The sequence below is a fragment of the Thunnus thynnus genome, chromosome 14, assembly GCF_963924715.1.
Source record: "Thunnus thynnus chromosome 14, fThuThy2.1, whole genome shotgun sequence".
Taxonomy (NCBI): Eukaryota; Metazoa; Chordata; class Actinopteri; order Scombriformes; family Scombridae; genus Thunnus; species Thunnus thynnus.
In genome coordinates, this window is record NC_089530.1 from 19,516,795 (window position 1) to 19,536,364 (window position 19,570).

Consider the following 19,570-nt stretch of genomic DNA (forward strand, 5'->3'; position numbering starts at 1 on the left):
AACCAAGTCTTACACCTTTGAAGTGGACCACAATATCCCAATATTGTAGATGTCAGATTATGGAGATAAAAGCATAACTGTATGACATCTGGTGGACTCGACCAACAGACATGGCGTTTTTTGTGGAAGTTGCAGGCTGTAACAGTATCTAGAACAAAAATGTAGTAGTAGCTGTTGGCCTCCTTTCTCACTTGCAGCTAAAGATTTTTTTTTTTTTAACTTTAGCTTGTTCTTGTTCTGTGGTGTCTACAGGAGATTTTTAGCTACACTACTGCCATTGTTTTTGGGATGACAATGTTGGTCTGTCAGTTGGTTGGTCCACCTCTTTGGTCCAGACTGAAATAAAAACTAATAAAATAAAAACTACTGAACGGATTGCCTTGGAAGTTGTTACAGATACCCAGGATACCCAGAGCATGAATCCTAATGACTTTGGTGATCCTATGATTTTTCCACTAGCGCCACCAGCAGATCAGCAGGAGTTTTCATTTATACAGTGAAATATCAAAACACTGGATAGATTGGCACACACTTTTGTATAGGTATTCATGGTTTCCACATGATGCATCCTTTTGACTTAGGTGACCCCTCTTCATCTAGCACCACCACAAGATTCACATTTGTGGTTTTGAGTGAGATGTCTTGACAACTATAAGATGGATTGGCATGAAATTTGGTACATTCATGCGTTCATGTTCTCCTTAGGATGAATTGTAATATCTTAAGTGATCCCTGACTTTTCATCTAGGTCAGCAACCATCAACAGGTAAAATTTTTCATTTGCCCAGTGCTTTGGTTTATGACCTGCAAAACTAATGTCTGAATGCTAACTAGCAAATGGTAATATTCAGCAGTTTTAAAATAAGATGATGAACATGGTAAACTTTATATCTACTAAACATGAGCATATTACCATTAACATGCTCACATTAGCATTCAGCTCACAGGAACCAGTGCCTGAGGACGTGGCTAAAAGGGTAATGGAAGCGGAAATGCTCATCATTTATAATCAATTCATCATCATCTTTTTAACAGCCCTCTTGGTAAAGACCCCACTTTGAAGGTTTTTTTAAATTTCCTAATAGCACTGCAGGACTGATAGAGAGAGAGAGAAGGTCAAGGAGGCAACAGGGTGCTTTCAACCTCTCTCTGACACTCCTCTGAAAGCAAAAATCCTTGTTATTAGAACGGGACAGGAGTTGGAGATTGGAAAAATAAAAGGAAGACAGGAACTGAAAAATTTTAAACAGCATGAACAAGGACAAATATGATTAAAACATGACGTCAAAACTACTAAGTGAAAGGGATCAGGTGCCGAATATGTCAGTTTTTCAGCCTCTCAGGCATCCAGTTCTGTTCTCCGCTGTCAATTTGCAGGCTGCATGACAGGTTCACCTTCTCTTCCTATGACGCAGAGCAAGATATACTCTGTTTTATATGGTAAAGATCAAGATAAAAGGGCCAGGCTACCAAGTGCAGCCATAATCTGTCAAAACATAGGTAAACGTGAAACAATCACTGCAAGTTATTCAATACACTCTGTAATAAACAGACGTCCCTATGAAAACGACACTGAGTGAACCCTTGCGTGTGTATATTAACCAGAAAACGGCATGAAGCAGATTTGGAAATGTGTCTGCAGACATAGAAGACTTATTCTGATTGATGAGCTGCTTCACATACTCTCACACCACAGAGGAATTTTCAACTTTAGACATGCCAAGTGTATACCAGCGCAGAATACGTTTTGAATCAGGAGGGGAAAATTATTTGCATTTTAAATATTAACCCCTTGTCTGGTGGTTACACAGATGAGCAAACCAGTAGTGTTGACCATCATCTGTTTCATCATATTTAAAAGAATAAGGCAGACATATACTATATTTTCCTTATTGTGAACAAATCCCATGAAGATCTAAACCAACAATTTGTTAGTCCATCTCAGTACTTTCAGACTTCCCTTTCCTGTCTGTGGTGCTCAATGTGGTCTATTCATTTAAAACAAAAAAACCCCCAAAAAAACAGGTCACAAACTTATTTGTTCAAAGGCTTCCTAAAAAAAATTCCTAAAAACCTGTGCAATGTAATTTTTTAGCAAACTAAAACAGGAGTTAATAGTGCATTTGTTGGGGACTATTTTCAGCAGGGAATTAGGTGCAATTCTGAGTACAGCAGCAGGATGGTGCATGTAGAATTGACTAAAAATAAACTGTAGTGCCAACCAGTGCAACAGTGTGGCTCACTGATGTGATTTAAATACTTTTTGGACAACAACTGAGGTCTAAGGCACAGAGGAATAAGTTATATAAGACTTTGGTTACATAGGCAGTGTCTTGTAGTCGGATCAATTGTTTAAATGGGATTTGTTCACAAGAAGAAGAAAATTACAGTCCATCACCAGACTTAATGGCATGTTCACACCAAACATGAATCGACTTTTCGCCTTGTATTATTTGTGCGAGTTTGACCGCAGGATCATTTGTGTTTATTTGTGTATTGACGCGAGAGGTGAGAGGGCAGGTAGGGAGGCGTGGGCAATCTGACAGGCGGAGCGACAAGCTGGTGCAAAACTGCCATGGTTGTGCTCGTTTCACGCACACACCCGCCGCCAGAGTTGAATTGTCTTGAATTTTTTTCTACACGACACGCAGTGCAAATCAATGGACAAGAGACTGATCCTTGCCATTTGTGAGTTCCCTGAGATATATAACTGTTTTCTAAACGTTGGTCCGTGGATAAACTAAACACTAGGCCTACTCACAGAACTATAGCTAACATACTTAACTCAATTATACTCAACTTAGGCTACTAGTAGGGTAAACTTACTAACTGGACTAATTTGAAAGTTAGTAGTTTCTTTCAATATTTCTAGAAGATATTTTTAATATGTTGCTATAGCCTATAAAGAAAATGCAGTTGTACCGGCAGGGATAGTAGTGCACAGAGGCCATTTCCATGGTTACCAAACATAGAGCACTTGGCATTTACTCGCGGAATGCTTGTCTGCTTGTCTATTCACATAAGGAGCGCAGTGAGACCCCACGGATCCAAGCAGGTACACAGGCGGAGTGTCGTTTATGAAAAGACCTCTACTCATGTAAGTTTCACCACAGGATCATTTGTGTTTATTTGTCCTAAACAGCCAGAATACGTTACTGTACATTAGCCGTAAGCTAGCAAGCTATGGCAGGCACCAACTGTGTCTGGGCGTGTGTGTGTGTGTGTTTGTGTTCAGTTCAGCCTCTGACTGAAACTCACCAGTTCTCTCTGCTATTTCCCTCCAGTCTCTCTTCTTTTTCCCCTCTCCTTTCTGTACGTCCATGAAGTACATTCAAGTACATTTCCCCTGCAGTCAGCAGTCAACATGGATGAAGAGAGACTAATTACATTATAACACGAGATAGTGGAGGTCAGCACATCCACAGCTCACCACTGCAGATAGGTTGAGAAGCGAGAGTGAAGATAAATCCCAATTTTTAATCCCAAAAGTTAAAAACATAAACTCTAAGCTCTCGTCCCGCAGGTAAACGACTCCGGATCAGAGCAGAATCCAGTGTGACTCCGGATGTTATTCCTCCAGAAGCTCTGGCTCTACTCCAGGCTCTCTCCTCTAGAGTTCCCCGGCGCTCAGCAGCTGTCTGTCAGTGAGCAGTGGCTCCGTCACTCCGGTCCTCCACACACACAAACACAACACTCTGCAAAGCCCCGCAATACGCGCAAATTTTTCGCTCCCAATATTTTCAACTTGCACGAATGATGCAAATTTTTCATATTCGTGTCGCGTCATTTGCGTTGCCCAGCACAAATAGAAGTGAATTGACTCGACTAATCATGCCATGCGAAAAAGTTGATTCGCGTTTGGTGTGCACACAGCATTACCCTTTAATGGGACTGGTGAAAGTATTATCAGTTTTAGTTGATTAAGGAAAAAAAGCTCACCTTGGCTGAGAAATTCATCCATCTTGTCCTTAAAGGGCTGCAGGTTCTCTTCGGAGGACAGCTTGCATACTTTCTCTGTCTCGGCTGAGCATGCTGAAAATACAGGAGAGGATCATGATGAAAGTCTTTCAGAGCAATAATACCTTATCCATCTTCTGTATTGTAATTAGAAAGTCTACAATGCACTTCACCCTGGTTGGGCTTGCTTTGACAAATCTCAGCTGAATTTCTGCTGAATAAGTGTCAGCAAAGACTAAATGACCCTTAATCACTAATAAGGCACCCCCAGGAACCAGGAAGGCCTGCGCACTGATCCCAGGAGAATGTTATCATCACGCTCTATCTACAACCATAACAGATACACAAACTCCACTCAAGGCCTTAGAGGTGGAGAGGCCATGAGACGCTTCAGGGAACAGGGAGGTCAGGATTGGGCAAATGGTAATTCATAGACCATATGGTGCCTCCTCCAAAAGGTACAGAGTGAGCTCTCTCCACTGTGCTGCTTTCTGATGTCCTTTGGGCCAGCCAAGGCCATTTCTGCGCCGCCTACCTATCAGAACCCCCCTCTGGGAACTGTCATCAAAGTCCGCGTCTGTTAGAGCACTCAGCTGGCTCTGCTAGGTAATGAAGAGGTCTGCAGGTATAGCATGTGATGATGTATTTATGTACGGCCAAGCATGTGCCACTGCCACTGGGGTCGGAGCAGACTCAAGTCCATTTCCCCTGCGAGCAACTCCATCTTTATGAATTGCAAATAATGAACAGCCTAAAGAATCATTATGGCAGAGGAAAAACAATATTTGGCAACACGGATCACATACCTGATTGGTTTAGCAGCAAAGATACATAAAACATGATAGAGAACAGACCAGGTTTGGGGAATTGTCGATCGAGCTGCAAGCGGACAACCTCACACATACACACTCTCACTTGTGCACACATATGTTTGCACAAAAACTCAGTCTTTTTTTACCACCTGTAGGCACTTCAGTCTTTGGAAAGTGTTCTAAGTGCTGAGTGACTTGAGACAGAGTAGTGAAAAGTGAGCTTCTCCCAACGGCCTCATTCATTAAGACTTGTTTTTCCACTCAACCAATCAGTTTGGCTTGTCAAAGCGTAATCCAATTGCCACGCTTTTTTCCTGCGGTCTTGATATGCAGCAACCCAGCACGCTCAGTCTTGCATACATATATTTTATATAATTCATGTGTTTACTATATGATAAAATGTAACATCTGAGGTCCCTCCATGAAGTAATGCTGTCATCATATGATGTTTTATAGCGTTGTGACTTCATTGAGGAATTACATAATCATAATCATAGATCAACGGAAATTCTGGCTCCTGACTCTTTGGCTTGTCAAACCTTCTGAAACAATGGCACAAAAAATCTGTTTTTTCTTTTGAATGTTGATGGTTAGTGGTGAAGACAGTTTGATGATAAAAGGTTTTACCTAATAGTAATATGTTCATGACAAAAGTTATTTTAGAAGAGAGTGTGCGGTCATGGAAAGTTATGTAATAGATTAACCACAGGAACTGATTACACAACTGACTGATGAACAAATTAATGAATTAAAGAGTCAAAGAGTAAAAGCCATCAACCAAATTAGTCCGTCCAATAATCATATTTAGGATCCCTCTGGACAAAGTGATGACACACAATGTATCCACAGACACACGCAAGAATATTCTGAAATTCTCTTCAAAACTCAGTGTTGTTTGGCTTGCTGCATGCAGGGTCAGTGAGGCAAATCAGAGCTCGAGGTGTGCCTCTTCCCGGTCAGTGAATAGCTGATGAACCTTTGATAGTGCACACAGGTAGTGGAAGTTCCCCAACCTTGCACCCTCTATATTTTGATCTCTATTTCATGAGGACAGTAAAGGCACGCCAGGTCCAACAGGAGTCTACTTCTGACAAGTCACATCTGCTTCTGGTTAGCTCGTCTGTACGACAAACAGATGCTATCTCTCTGTTGACCCGCCTCTACGATCCAAACATGACCATAGCTGGTCAGGTTTGGGAAAATTATTTTCCATTGTGCTAGGAGATATGTGCATGGATTAATACATAATTTATGGCTTCATACATTTCCATGCAAAGGTATTATAAACATGATATGACATCTGCCATGATTTGCTGGATATGGCGGGGCCAAGTTTACTACCTGGTAAGCTTGTTGTAAATATACAGTTTAAACGTTTTGGATGTGCTCAAGCAGAAGGGAAATTGTGGAGTGTAGGTTGATGACCGTACCATTGAGGTCTTTCCTCAGCTTGCGGAGGTCTCTTTGAAAATCTTCAAACTTCATCTGGGAGGCTTGGAAGAGGTCCTGGGGCTCGGGCAGAGGGTAGACACATGTCTCTCTGCCAGCATCCTGGTACAGCACAACACACATATTCATGCACAGACACACAATGTCAAAGGCAATCTTCCTCAAACTGAAGAGGGCCTCTCTTGTATATACTATACACACCATGCAAGATTGAAATAAATGTCTTGAGAGACCCACATATACTTATCAACAGTCCAAACATCCCCGAGAAGATATGGCTGAATTTACAGCAGATAATGACCATTAAGCTCGGAATAGAAAGTACACCACAGTTCTCTTCGTCAGTGTTACTACAAGACCATTATGAGTGCTAGAACCATGTCATGCAGGTTGATTTTGGCAAGCAGCACTCTACTGAGTTCATCTCATCTGGAGAACCTAATTATTTACACTAGCGCTCCTTTGGATGCTGTGCCAATGAACAGACTGAAGGTTTGAATGAACCCAGACCAAAGCAGAGCAAGGGCGGGAGATGAAGAGTGAAAGACAGAAAGAAAATTATGAAGAGAGAAAGCCAGAGAAAGAGAGAGATTTCTTTCTGCCGTAAATGAAGAAAGGGAAAATAAATAATTTGATAAAGGATAAGCCATGGTATCCTCTGGCAAGAGAGGAGATGGAAAGAGAGCTCTGGAAGGATTTCTAAGCAAATCAGACTAAAACAGAAAAGTGATTCAAATAAACAGGAACCAAAACATACCTCATCAAAGTGCCTTAGATAGTAAGCAACAATGTAGGACAAAAGACTCTGGGAGTTATCCTGAAAGAAAGAGAAAGATCCAAATAAATAAACCAAAATCCCTTTATTTATTAATTTAATCATTTTGGAGCAGGACGTTTTAATTTGTGCAGGGCAAACAAGAGTAGAGACATTGACATGACATTGGAAGAGCAATACAACAAAACAACTGTGCTGGGCTGGCTGTCATAACTCAGAGTTGGTGGAAAGTTTGATGTTCTTTATGGATACCTTACTCAGTCCGCCACCACAAAAACACAAACCACTGCGTCCTTATATGGCTGTGCCAAGGGCACACTGAGACCAATGTGATATTGAATAAGAACAGTAAACAGAATGGCCTCTCTTAATCTGTGTAGCAATGGCTCTCACGTTTGGCAGCACAGAAGGTCCCTTTCAACTTCTTGACTCTCAGATTCTAGGCTCGACAATACACGGTGCAACTGCAAAGTCCAGTTCAACATTTAGAATCACCATTTTCCTAAACCACTTATCATTTTTTAGTATAATGTGAATTACAAAATAAAAAGGGTGCTTGTGTGGGTGAACGTCAATCAAACTTGCTTGTCTGCTTTGCTTATTTTCAACTAATTTATATAAACACTTCCAGTCTCCTGTTTGCTTGTGAATAACACTATAACACACGATTTGAGTGCCTGCTATTGTAGAGTGAGTGATGTTTGCTTTCACTCTGAAACACACAAACTCACACTGCTCTTAACGTCCTTCAGTTTTGGCAGAATGTCCAAGGTGAAGCCGTCGGCCTGCCCTCTAGAACGATTGCCTCCATTCATGAAGTTGCCAAAAGCAAGCACCAGGCCCAGAACCTGCAATACACATGTACCGCTCTGGAGAGCCTGGTACACACACGTACACACACGTGTACACACACACACACACAGGTTAGAGAAGCAGAAACCAATGAGATGAAGACATCAAGGTGACAGACTGAAAAACAGAAAAGAAAATGAAAGAGGAAAAAGGCCAGTGGCTCACCTTGCATACTCTCTGAAGGATTTCTATTTTGCGGAGGATTGAGGTGATACATTCATGGAAAGTCGACTGAAACAGGATGCAGAACACCCGTTCTGAGAAGTTGGGGATTTGGGATAACTGGAATAGAAACCTGATGAAGGGACAAAATCAGTAGTCATAACATATCTATTTAATAAGACAGCTCCTTCCATGTAATAATTTGTATAGGCTTGGCTGATAGAAACTTACTGTTCAGGCTTGTCCAGTGGTTTGGCATCCTCCTTGTCTTTGGCTGATTTAATGTGATTTTTGATGCTCCCCATCTCATCATTTTGAGCTCTCTGTCAGATGAAAATTCAGGTTAAATTGAGTTGGAAATGTACTGAATAGGTACAATAAGAAGTTCTCACAGTTGACATAGGATTTTTTTAGACTCAAATCAAAACTAACAGAATTGTAAGATTAACTGCACACTCTTTGATCAGGGCAATATCAGGACGTTTAAACATTTGGCCCTCTATTCCAAAAATTGGTATTACAGAACTTTATCTAACTTTATTTATTGATAGGACCTCGCAGTCTGACACAAAGCAACTAAAAGATGAACCTTTAGCCTGCTGATGAAGATCATGCAAATGATCTTGAGATGTTAATGGACTTTTTATTTATGAATGTTGAGGTTCAAAGTTCATTCTTGACCTTGCAAACAGAAATGGACAAAACAGTAAGTGCTCAGAAAAATGGAACTTAAAACACCTGCAATTTGGTGAACTCCATCTTCCGATGTGTGATATTATCAAAAGCAAGAGCAACAACTAAACGGAGCTGGAGGTGAGTTTGTTTTGTCAGCTTAGTTCTCCAAGTTTTTAAGTCGAAAAACTGTAGTTCAAGTGTAAAATAACTCTCAAACTTTCTACTTTAACTCAACTGTATACCAGCCTATACGTATAGTTTCAGAAATGCTAAAGAGTTGCCCTCAGCCAGATTACATTCCTGACTATTATCCTGCTGTCAGGCCCTGGACCACAGTTTTATACAAGGTGGTTTAAAAAAGGCAGACCAGAAATGCCCCTTCATTTCACAAGAGGCAAAGACAATAGATGTTAATGTTTCTGACGCAGACGGGCAAAACAATAAAACCATCCCCAGGAGGAGAATGTAAACTCTCTCCCAGTCCCTCCAGAGCCCATAGACCCCCGAAGTCTGAGCAGTCTGGTCTCTCCCTCTGTTGCTCTCGATCTTTCTCTCTGGGGTTTGGCCTCAGCATGGATCCTTGGAAAACATCAAACACCAGCATCAAACGCACTGAGGGCCCGATTAGTATTCTACACACCGCTGCCTTCTGTCGACGAGGGCAAGCTCTCCTTCGCCTTCTCTCGAGATGTTTTCAAGTGTAAATATATTTAACACAAAGCAGATCCTTTTCAAAGGGCAGCAGCAGAGCCCAGCAGTGTTTGGTGTAATTGGGGACAAGTAGGCATTAGCGTGTGATCTTTGAATTGCTAGGGCATGTTGCAGTGGTTGTTAGCATGAGAAATACAGTCCCATGTGGAATATCAAATGCAAAGGAAAGTAGGATGATATTTGTGATGCCAGAATTCTAGTGGTAGCCAAGTGGTATTCATTAGCCAGGTTTCTAGTACAGGGCTAAACAGAGCCAGCCAGGGCTTAATCACTATTTATGTCAATCAATTTTCACTGAAACAACATTTATAAGATTCTCTATACATTGCTCTGCCAAAAAATAGGGTCCAAATGACAAATTATATCATGTAATAAACACGTAAAATATATTTAAACATCACAAGGCACTTGCCATGAGAAAAATGGAGTATGAGGTGATCATTTGTAGTGTAAAAGTTCATAGGAGGGACTACGGCTCTAACTGACCTCTATGACATTTAGCTACTGTCAGCTGAAAGGAGTCAGAACTTCAGACAACCAGTCTGGGTCCAGATAATGGCTTGTGATATTAGAGGGGAGGGAGCGGTGTCCCACTATCACTGTGACCCCTTTAATGGCAGTGGCTTATTGTTCAAAGAACTGGAGTGGCTATAATCCGCAGCTCATAGACTGAGCGACTCTGTCCCTGCCTGTGTGTGTTTCTGTCTCTGTGTGCATACAGTGTGTGCATATTTGCCAGGGTCCACATGTTTGTTTGTGAGCATGTTTGTGTGTGTGAGAGAAAAAGAGAGTGAGGGAGAGCAGTGTGTGATCTAGCTCCTAGCACAGTGAGTGAGGGTGTAACCATTTGAAGCCCCTCGCATTCCTCAAGACAGGCTGACTGTGCTGCCAACTGTGGTTTAGGGGGCTGGAGACCCACAGACAGGATGGAGTCTCGCAATACAAAAGAGAAACAATTTGGCTCCTCGACTCAATAACATAGCCTAAGGCCATAAGGGGGAGAAGGAGAGAGAGAGGGCTTGAAATCTTGGGGTGAGTGGAGAGGTTAGAAGACTTTTGATCCTCAGTTATGACACATTGGTTCATAACTACAGCTTGTCTCAAGCCTCAGTCTCATTCCCATGATCAACATTATTAATATGGCTCTCGTAGCCAAAGGTCTAGGCCTCTCCTGTGTAGTTGTGCCAAAAAGCAATTCACAGGAATTTCACAGCATCTTAAAACTGTATCACAGTTGAAATGTGGAAAACATGCCTGTTTTCATGTTCCATTATTTACTGACCTGACTTCGTAAGGGTCCTGAACCGTTTCCACTGGGTGGGGGAGACTTCCTATCAGTGAAGGTTGATGAATATGTATTTACTGTATACAAGGAGCCCTTCATAGCCAAAATGGAGACATATCGGGAAGTAGTGATGACAGCTCCATAATTCTTTTTATGCTAATATTATACGATATAATGTGGTCATTTCACTTGGCAAAGCTCAGTGTAGTCTCTCTTTTTAAACCACACCAGCACTTTCAAGAGGAGCTGTGTGATATAAATGCTGGGGTTTCTCAACTATCATTTCCTTTGCACAGGGGTATTACAAAAATGGAGTCAATCAGATCCAGTGTGAAGAAGAAACTTGTTTACTATGTAGAATTGTTGGTCCTCGTCCAGGCCAGCAGACAGACCTACACAAGACTGACTCCAAACAGCACACATACCAGTTCAGTTTGTGGCTGGCCTGTTTGTTTTGTTATCTAATGCACATTTCCTTTAGTTCACCCTTTCAAGTGGAACATGGAATAAGAAGTCCACATAGAAAAACCTGATCAAAGCCAAGTGGCATCTCTGATTGACAGTGAAAAAGACATGATTTTTGTTGTAAACACATCTTACAATAATTTAATTAAAATGTTGACTTTTCCCACCTATACTGTATACAAAAGTTCAGCTTTTTATAATCTTGGAGAGGTATTTTTTGATGGATAGCCATTGGTGTTTTGTGGTTTGCCCTCAATGGAGCGCCAACTAAAACAACAGTAACAGCTGATGAATGATTTTTTGCCATTATGTTGATATCACAGCTTGTTTAGTCCTCTTAGGTTTCATTCTATAATAAAATGATTGCCTGTTATTCATATATGGCATGAAATGTGTAACTGTAAATCATTTTATTTTGTCACAAGCAAACTGTTCCAAAATAATAGTTTTACTGCAAGCCACAGAGGAAAAGTAAAAAAAAAAAAAAAGGCTGCAAGGTTTTCCCAGCCTGTGTGCTGCAGTCAAGATCAGCCTGAGCTGTCAGTGGTGTTACTTTGTGTAATTATACTGGGTTTGTTGTTCAACACTGTGTATTTATATGATTTTGCATTGGCAGGAAAGTGGAGAAATGTATTTGAGTTTGGGATATTGTCTTTTCACTGGTCTATTGACTTTACTGAAACCATTGTCAACATGAGCCTTGATCATCCTCCCTTCAAAGTCAAAAATTTGCAAAGTTTTAAGATTTTTATTACCGTTGTAACCACAAAGACATGGCTCCTGTCCCAAGTAGTGATGCAGCATGTTATACTCACATTTTCATAAAGGGCTTGCAGAGTTTCCAGATCAACGACAGTGTTGTCCATATTTAGGACGGCTGTGAACAAAGGGAGAGGATGACATGGTTAATGTCAACACTAAAGAATGTCATGACACTTCTCTGTTAACTTCGAGGAACACCCTTAACAAGTCAGAAATCAAACCAGCACAAGCAGGCCTCAATTCATAACCTCATTATTATAATATTTTTCTTTGGCGGAGACAATTATCACAAACAGTGGCAGAATACCTTCTCAAATCTGAGTTTCCTGCTTTGTTGTGGCTGAAGGTTGCATGAAACAAGGGCAGAATTCCCCCTGCACGGCCCAAATAAGAGTGTCATGTGCCGTATGCTGTGAGTTACATATTTATCAGCTCTCATCACGATAGCATGCAAGGGGCCACAAACTAAAACATAAATACGGAGGTCTTAGAAATCTGTCAAAGGTACAAAGATCTGTGTTTGAACTTCTGTGTTTGAATTCCTGGTGTCGCCTTTTTGTCTCGGCGCGAGGACCTGGCGCCCGTGAGCATTAATCCTTTGAAAGTAAATGTTTAAAGACAAACAGAGCCCGGGGGTCTGCGGTGTTGAGGCTGAGGTGTTGCTGTGCGCACAATCACCCAGTGAAGCACTCGACACCTATATATGTATTTCACCATGCCATGGGTGTCCAAATTATTCACGTTGTTTTGATCTGCTGATTTGCTGTTGAGGTACAGGGGGAAAAGCTAGCGTCAGAAGGGATAAGGGAACGTGGGGCAATGTAGTCAGTGCCCAACTTTGCATCTTTTGCTTGGACATGGAACATGACTTGACTACTTATAAGCTTTTCACAAACATAAAGTTAAAAACTAAAATAAAGGAAGGAGGACCATGAGAGAAAAACTAAATTAGAGAAAGGACAAGCATCTGGAAAAAAGCCTCAAGTGACTGTTGTACTGATCCATCCAGTTCTCTCTCATGTTTTTAGCTTTGATATTTGCTTTCTGTCTCCTTATGTAATCCCATAGTCTTTTTCCATTTCTCCACTCTTGTGCCACTTTGGCAAATCTACTCCTTCTTTGCTAGTCTTTTGCTGTTGCTGTCACTCTCTAACCTCTTCACACTCTCTTCTCTTCCAAAGCCACCGCAGAAATAACTTCCTTCTCTCTGACTCTCGCTTTTTCTGTTTCTTGCACTCTTCTCTGGTAACCATTTGGTTTTCATTACAATCTGAACCAGAGACTGGCTGGCTGCTTTGATTGGAGACGGGTTTTAAAAGACATGGAAGAAAGCCGTATCATTGCTTTGACACAGACCTCTTGCGACCAAAAGCCAGACCCATCTGCCTGGGTATACCCCTATTACCACATTCAACCCCAGCATGGCGCCGGTAACCACCATCTAATACTGTGACTGGCGCTCCAAAGCCTCACAGGAAGCAGACACCCCACGGAAGTGTCCTATGAAACATGCAGAGTGTCGGCCAAGTCTGAGAACAAACAACAACAGCTGTGAGGAGAAGAAAAATGTGTTGACTTCTCACTGAGCAATTGGACCGTCATAAAACAGACACAATCTAAATCAATGATTCAGAAATTGTTTTTCTTCAAGTCAGAGATATCTAAGTGACAAAGGCTTTAGTCATTGTCTTCATTGTGGAATTAAGAGGAAATAAAACAATGATTCACTACACTGAAGGGGGCAATTATGAATAAATCTTTCTCTTTTGTAAACAAATTGTCCTTTGATTCTTAAATCATCTTAAACCTCTGACGGCATAAGGGAACATGAGATCCTTTCAGGAGTGGGAAAAGAATAGCATTGCTAATAAACAGTACACTCTTTTGGGTTTTGTTCTTGGTGTGAAATAATGACTTCTCTGGCTACAATTATTCATGCCTAATAATCAATCAATTAAAAGGGCATGACAAAGTAAATAAACACACTTTCGCGGTTTTACAGGTCGTTATTTTGTTTGTGCAAGGCAGTAGGCATCGCAGTGTTTTGGGAAATAATAAGCACAGAGTATTGAGAAGAACTTTAACAAACCACTAAGATATCTTCTCCCTGATCTTACTCTCCCTGATATACTTAAGTTTGCAATCAGCTCTAATTATGCACTATGTCCTAACATAGGAGATGAATGACAGTGCTGATGAGAGTGGCCCTTACTTGCCCTCCCCACTCTAACCTGAGATGGATGCACCAAAGACTGACATTAAGGCCAGAAACACAGAAGAGTGAAAATTCAGTCCACAAGATGCTTTGAAGATACTGTCGACAAAAACAACCCCCTACACGAGTAAATGATTATTGCTGCAAATATACAACATGTACCAGCCATTTTTCTGTGGTACACATTAACTTTGATGTAACTTACCAAGCTGCCATGTTTTAAGATAAAGATTTGAGGCTGAAATAAAGACTATACTGCGGGAGGGTTCCTTTGAATAGGATGGGGAGATGAGGAAGAGTGTTTAGACACAGGGATGAGGGAAGACTGGAGAGCAATCAGAGAGTAACTAAAACAGGAAGACAGTCCGTTCCCATCAACATCTCCTGAATGACTTCACTTTAACAAAGCCGTTTAGACAAGTTGGTGACAACTCATCAGAGAAAGACAGAGCTGTGGAGAAACATGATGTGCATGTTAGATGGGGAGAGATTATGCAAAATGAGAGAAAAGAAAAACAGAGGGGAGGAGAGTAACCCATAAAGGCAAAAGCATTTCAGATGGCTTGCAACATTATGACTTGTGATAAAGCTAACTACTAGAGGGGGTTTTAAGCTTTGGCAACAACTTCAGCAATAATCAATCTTACTCACTTTTCAGTAGACTAAGAACAAGATGTATTTTAGGAAGTAGGATAGCAGCACCACAAAAAGTATGTTACAGTACATGTGAATTTTGTACATAGAAATTATAGGATTTAACACATTGTTCAGTGTATGTTTGCATGCTTTTAATGAAAAGTTTGTTGATATAGTTAGTGTCTCCGTTATAAACCTGGGGATGACTGCTTATTCTCTATAAAAAGAGGGGGAGGAATGTATAAGAAATAAATGGGTAAACTAGTACTTTAATTTAGTACAAGACCAGATATTTTTTGTGTATACTCACAGAAAGCCCATCTGTGTTGTATTTGACATGAGATGTATTTTATGACCCACCAAAAAAGATAAGCAATTAATTAGTAAGTGTATTTAATTCAAAAGGATAAGATCGGCATCATTGTACTTTTCTCTTACTGTCAACAAATCCCACGAAAAGACTGAAACCAAAAGTGTCTTAGTCTGTCTCTCAATACTATCCAACTGTTCCCATGTGGCTCTTAACCCAAAGCCTATTCATACAACAATACAATGACAAAAATCTTTAAAAACAAATCACAAATTTATAGTTTCAAATATGTTAACTTAGCTGGGCACTGTAGTTTTAACAAAAGTTTACTCAAGCAAGAGTAAATAGTGCATTGATTTCGAACTATTCTCATTTGCAGACTAACACACATTTGGTGCTCTAGTGAGTATTTTGTGCAGTAGGACGATGTACGTGGTTTGATTTAAAATTAACTACAGTGCCCATGTTCATGGTGATCTAGTGCAACAGTGTGGCTCACTTATGTGTTTGTAGTCATTTTTGGACAGTTACACTGGACGTCAGAACAAGATTAGACTTTTTATGTTTTGGAAATTATGATGTTGGAAATAATTAAATGAATATATTTTATTGGTATATCTACTGTACTTACCATTTTCCCCCAGGCTGACCATTACGGTGGTGCTGTTAATACCATTGATCTACTGTTATGGAGGCCAAATTACACATTCAACAGTGTGCAAACACACTACACGGTTTTCATCATTGTGTCATTTTACTGTAATTTTTCTCACAATATCTTCTCAAAAGAGACATAACTCTTTAGCAGATAGTTCAACACTTACCATTCTGGATGTCCTTCATATCAAGATGAATGCTGGACATCAGAATACCCACAGCCTGCGAACGCTTGTTGCTCAAAAGCTTCACCACCTAAACGTTGATGAGACAGAGATGTGAGCATTAAGGTTGTACAAGAGCAGAGCGAACAGGGATGTTAATACTCCATATACCACAACCACATACACAAACACAACACACACACACACACACACACACACACACACACACACACACACACACACACAGGCAGACAAAACATTTAATAATTGACAGGAAACAAAAGACAGGAACATCACTCCCTTTAGTCTTTCATTCTGTGGGAGGAAAACTATTTACCCGCAGACATTAGGAAAATTACAATGTTGTCTGGCTGATGATGATTAACAATTTTTTCCTTTTCCACCAATTCTCCACATCTATCATCTTTCAGTCATGCAATTAAAAACGTACAGATCATTTAGACAACAAGAGGCTTATTTGCTAAGCGTAGCATGATCACATGGATTCAGGTCCTACCACTGATTAAACATACAGAGAATCTGCATGGTTTCGTTTATATTATCTTATATGGCCTTGCACAATATAAGGATATTTTTAGAAAGGGAAAAATAATATGTCAAAACTGATAACTTGTAGTCAAAACTGCTGTATCCCAAGATCAAAACAGCTCCAAAGAATGAGATATTAAAAAAAGTTGGCTGAATAATAATGGCTTCCACTTGTCAAACAGCCAGGAGTTGAATATCAAGCCATTGTTGTTATTAAGCATGAAAAACAGCATCCAAGGGGGCCATTATGGACCACAACTCATCCAAGTGAGCAGAAGTGTGCGCTGGGTAGCAAAGTGGTGAAAGGACAGGACAGGAAACCCGTAGCCTACTGTGATCCAGACAGAACGCTTCCATCTAAACCAGATCACAAAGACCACAGACCTCTCAAAAACACACAGGAAGTTATATCACCAGGCCCCAACTGTCTCCGTTTTCCCGGCTCAACCACAGCTTCAGGGGACAGGCTGCTTGAGATATGATGCCCAGTGGCTTCCACTGTGAGCCTGTGGTAGCTAGTGTAGGGCAGCTGCACAATGACAGTAAGATAATAAGTTATTAGTCATGTTTTATCAGCTGACTTGACTCACCCATATGTACAAACAGATTACAGTCGTATAAGATGGAGTTCAGTGGTTTATTTCCTAGCAGAACTGCCTGATTTTACAGATAATTTTTAAATTTAAAATAAAAATCCTTGCAGTGTATCAGTAGTATTATTTTGTAATGGAACACAGCTGGATTCATGAACCTCTATAGTTATTGAAATTATTTTCGTGACATTTTAAATAAGCCTTTCAGGATAACAAAATAACCTTGAAAATTTCATCTAATACAGTGTTTTTCAACAGTCTCATGAGAACCATGTGTTCAAGGTTTTGGTTTAAAGAAATCCTTTAAGTCACATTAATTATATGTCGATCGTTTGATCCATTTATCATTTCAGGGTTGGCCAATATGGACTTTCATCAAGCTCATACAGCTCCGAATCACATGTGAGAAACAAATCCCTGAGGTACAACTTGTTCTCTTGAAAGAAGCTGAAAGAGACCTGAAACTCAAAGAGCATTTGAGTTTTTGAGTTGTATAAGGAGTAATTGTTCATTTTCATCTCATCTTTGTCATTTAACTTTGAGATCAAGCACTGAGTTGAACTAAAACTAAATCAATATCAGAGTTACCATTCAAACAGCAATATATTTAAAAATATTACTGTCATCCATTCATCACATTAAATTTAACATTGAATTAACTTTCATGAAACTGCAACAGACTTCTAAAGATATTTTAAATATATCTTATCCTCTAACATTGGAGGGACAGTGGAAATCAGACAACAGTGAGTATTGAAGTTATTAATAAAAATCTGTTAAGATATTCAGAGACAAAAATATAACAACATAACTGAGGCTGAGATGAGGGTCCTTAGTACCCAACATTTTGAAACTGTCATTTAGAGTTGAAATGATTATGTAAATGGTAAATGGATTATCACCTTTCTACTTTATTGGATAAAGTGCTTTACGATTTTTGCCTCTCATTCACCCATTCACATGCACACACACAAAAACCAATGGCGGCGGAGCTGCCATGCATCACTGACGAAAGCTGGCCCGACCATCAGGGGTTCAGCAAGAGCTGGGGATCAAACCACCATCCCTGCGGTTGGTGGACCCGCTATACCTCCTAAGCCACAGTCACCCCATTAGATGATTGACAGAAAATTAATCTGCAACTGCTTTGATAATCAGTTAATTGTTTACATAAGTTTTTTAAGTAAAAAAGTGAAAAACATCACCCAAGTTTCAGCTTCTCAGTTGTGAAGATTTGCAGCTTTGCCTCGTTTATTGTGATTGTAAATTGAATATCTTGGATTTTGGACTGATTAATTAAGAAAATAATCAGCAGAATAATCATTGATTAAAATAATAGTTAGTTGCAGCCCTTCTGTCATTCACATCCTCCCTTAAACTGCTTATAAGAAATCTTGGGGGATAGAAAACATTAACCCTTGAGGAGGCTGTGAGCATTGGCATTCACTTGATCAGAAGTGGAAAACACACTTGGCATCTCCAAAATCAAGCACCAGTCAAAACGCTGCTGGATTGACCCCCGAGTGCCATGAAACAAAAGCCCCAAATCTTCATTCTTGAACATATATGTACGCCACATACTGTAATCCAGCAACATAGTCACTGTGTCACTACGTCTCCATATATAAAGGGCAGCATAAAGGAGAGCTCAGACCTCTGTGCAGATAGACAGCAGGGTGAACACTTGACACTGACATCTTAAACTTATGTCAGCAGAGGCCTTTAAACTGGCCGAGCACTGACGTCAAAGCTGCTCTCTAGTGGTAGTTCTGGAAAGGAAGCTTGTCCCCTCTCATCAGTAAAACAGTTGAACTCATAGCACACAGGGGGATGGGATAGCTCAAGATCAATTGTCTTGAGGCTTGGGGCTGGTCTTCATGAGCTTGAAATGTGTGTTTTTATTTGCTCATTATTGGCCTCAATATCCTCGGCATCATTGTTGTGTTTGAGAACATCCACAGCAGCATCATGCAGTGATGACCAAGAGAATTCAGCCTACACCCATCTCAATTTGTCTCTTGTCTCTTACAATTTAGCAACAAAACCACAACACGAGCCGCTTCATGATGTGGTAGCTGACTTATTCAGAGCTCCATCAATCAGAGAATTCTGTTTAATAGAGAGGAGGGCATTCTGGTTGTTCCCTGTCTCCCAGTGCTGTGTCATCTTCTAAATCAAACCAAAAGAGCTACTGTACATCTATGCTTGCAGGGGTACTGCTGCTCTGTGAATGACCTCTATTGTGTCTCTTTGGTGTCACAGAAACCATCTGACAGTTCCTGCAATGACAACACACTTGCTGACAGCTATTTTTGAGGTGCGTTTGAAAAGGAATTCCTGTGCGAAAGTGTGATTTTCTTGTGATGGGCAAACTCGCTTAGCTTATCTAATTTTTCCCTTTGCTGTTTACTTGCATGCTCTATTGGATGAAAGCTGCAAGTTTTTCCCTTGATTTGGGTGGTAAAACTTCTATATGCTGTGTATTTAGCCTCAATCTACTTAAATTACAGCAACTGCATTATTGCTATACATTACATACAG

General features: G+C 40.4%; 1 protein-coding gene across 3 annotated transcripts in view; it reads right to left on the reverse strand.

The window, feature by feature from the left end:
- fmn2a (formin 2a) overlaps positions 1-19,570 on the reverse strand; it is a 41,320-nt gene that overhangs the window by 5,649 nt on the left and 16,101 nt on the right. Inside the window, exons 7-15 of one of the 3 annotated variants that reach the window (XM_067610433.1) lie at positions 15,891-15,978; positions 11,959-12,020; positions 8,239-8,330; positions 8,011-8,140; positions 7,725-7,871; positions 6,976-7,035; positions 6,200-6,320; positions 3,940-4,032; positions 2,291-3,346 (exon numbers count right to left, since the gene is read on the reverse strand). In XM_067610433.1, coding sequence (XP_067466534.1) covers positions 3,255-3,346; positions 3,940-4,032; positions 6,200-6,320; positions 6,976-7,035; positions 7,725-7,871; positions 8,011-8,140; positions 8,239-8,330; positions 11,959-12,020; positions 15,891-15,978 — 885 coding nt within the window. In that variant the 3' untranslated portion in view covers positions 2,291-3,254. The other 2 variants (XM_067610434.1, XM_067610432.1) reach the window with 2 other exon arrangements.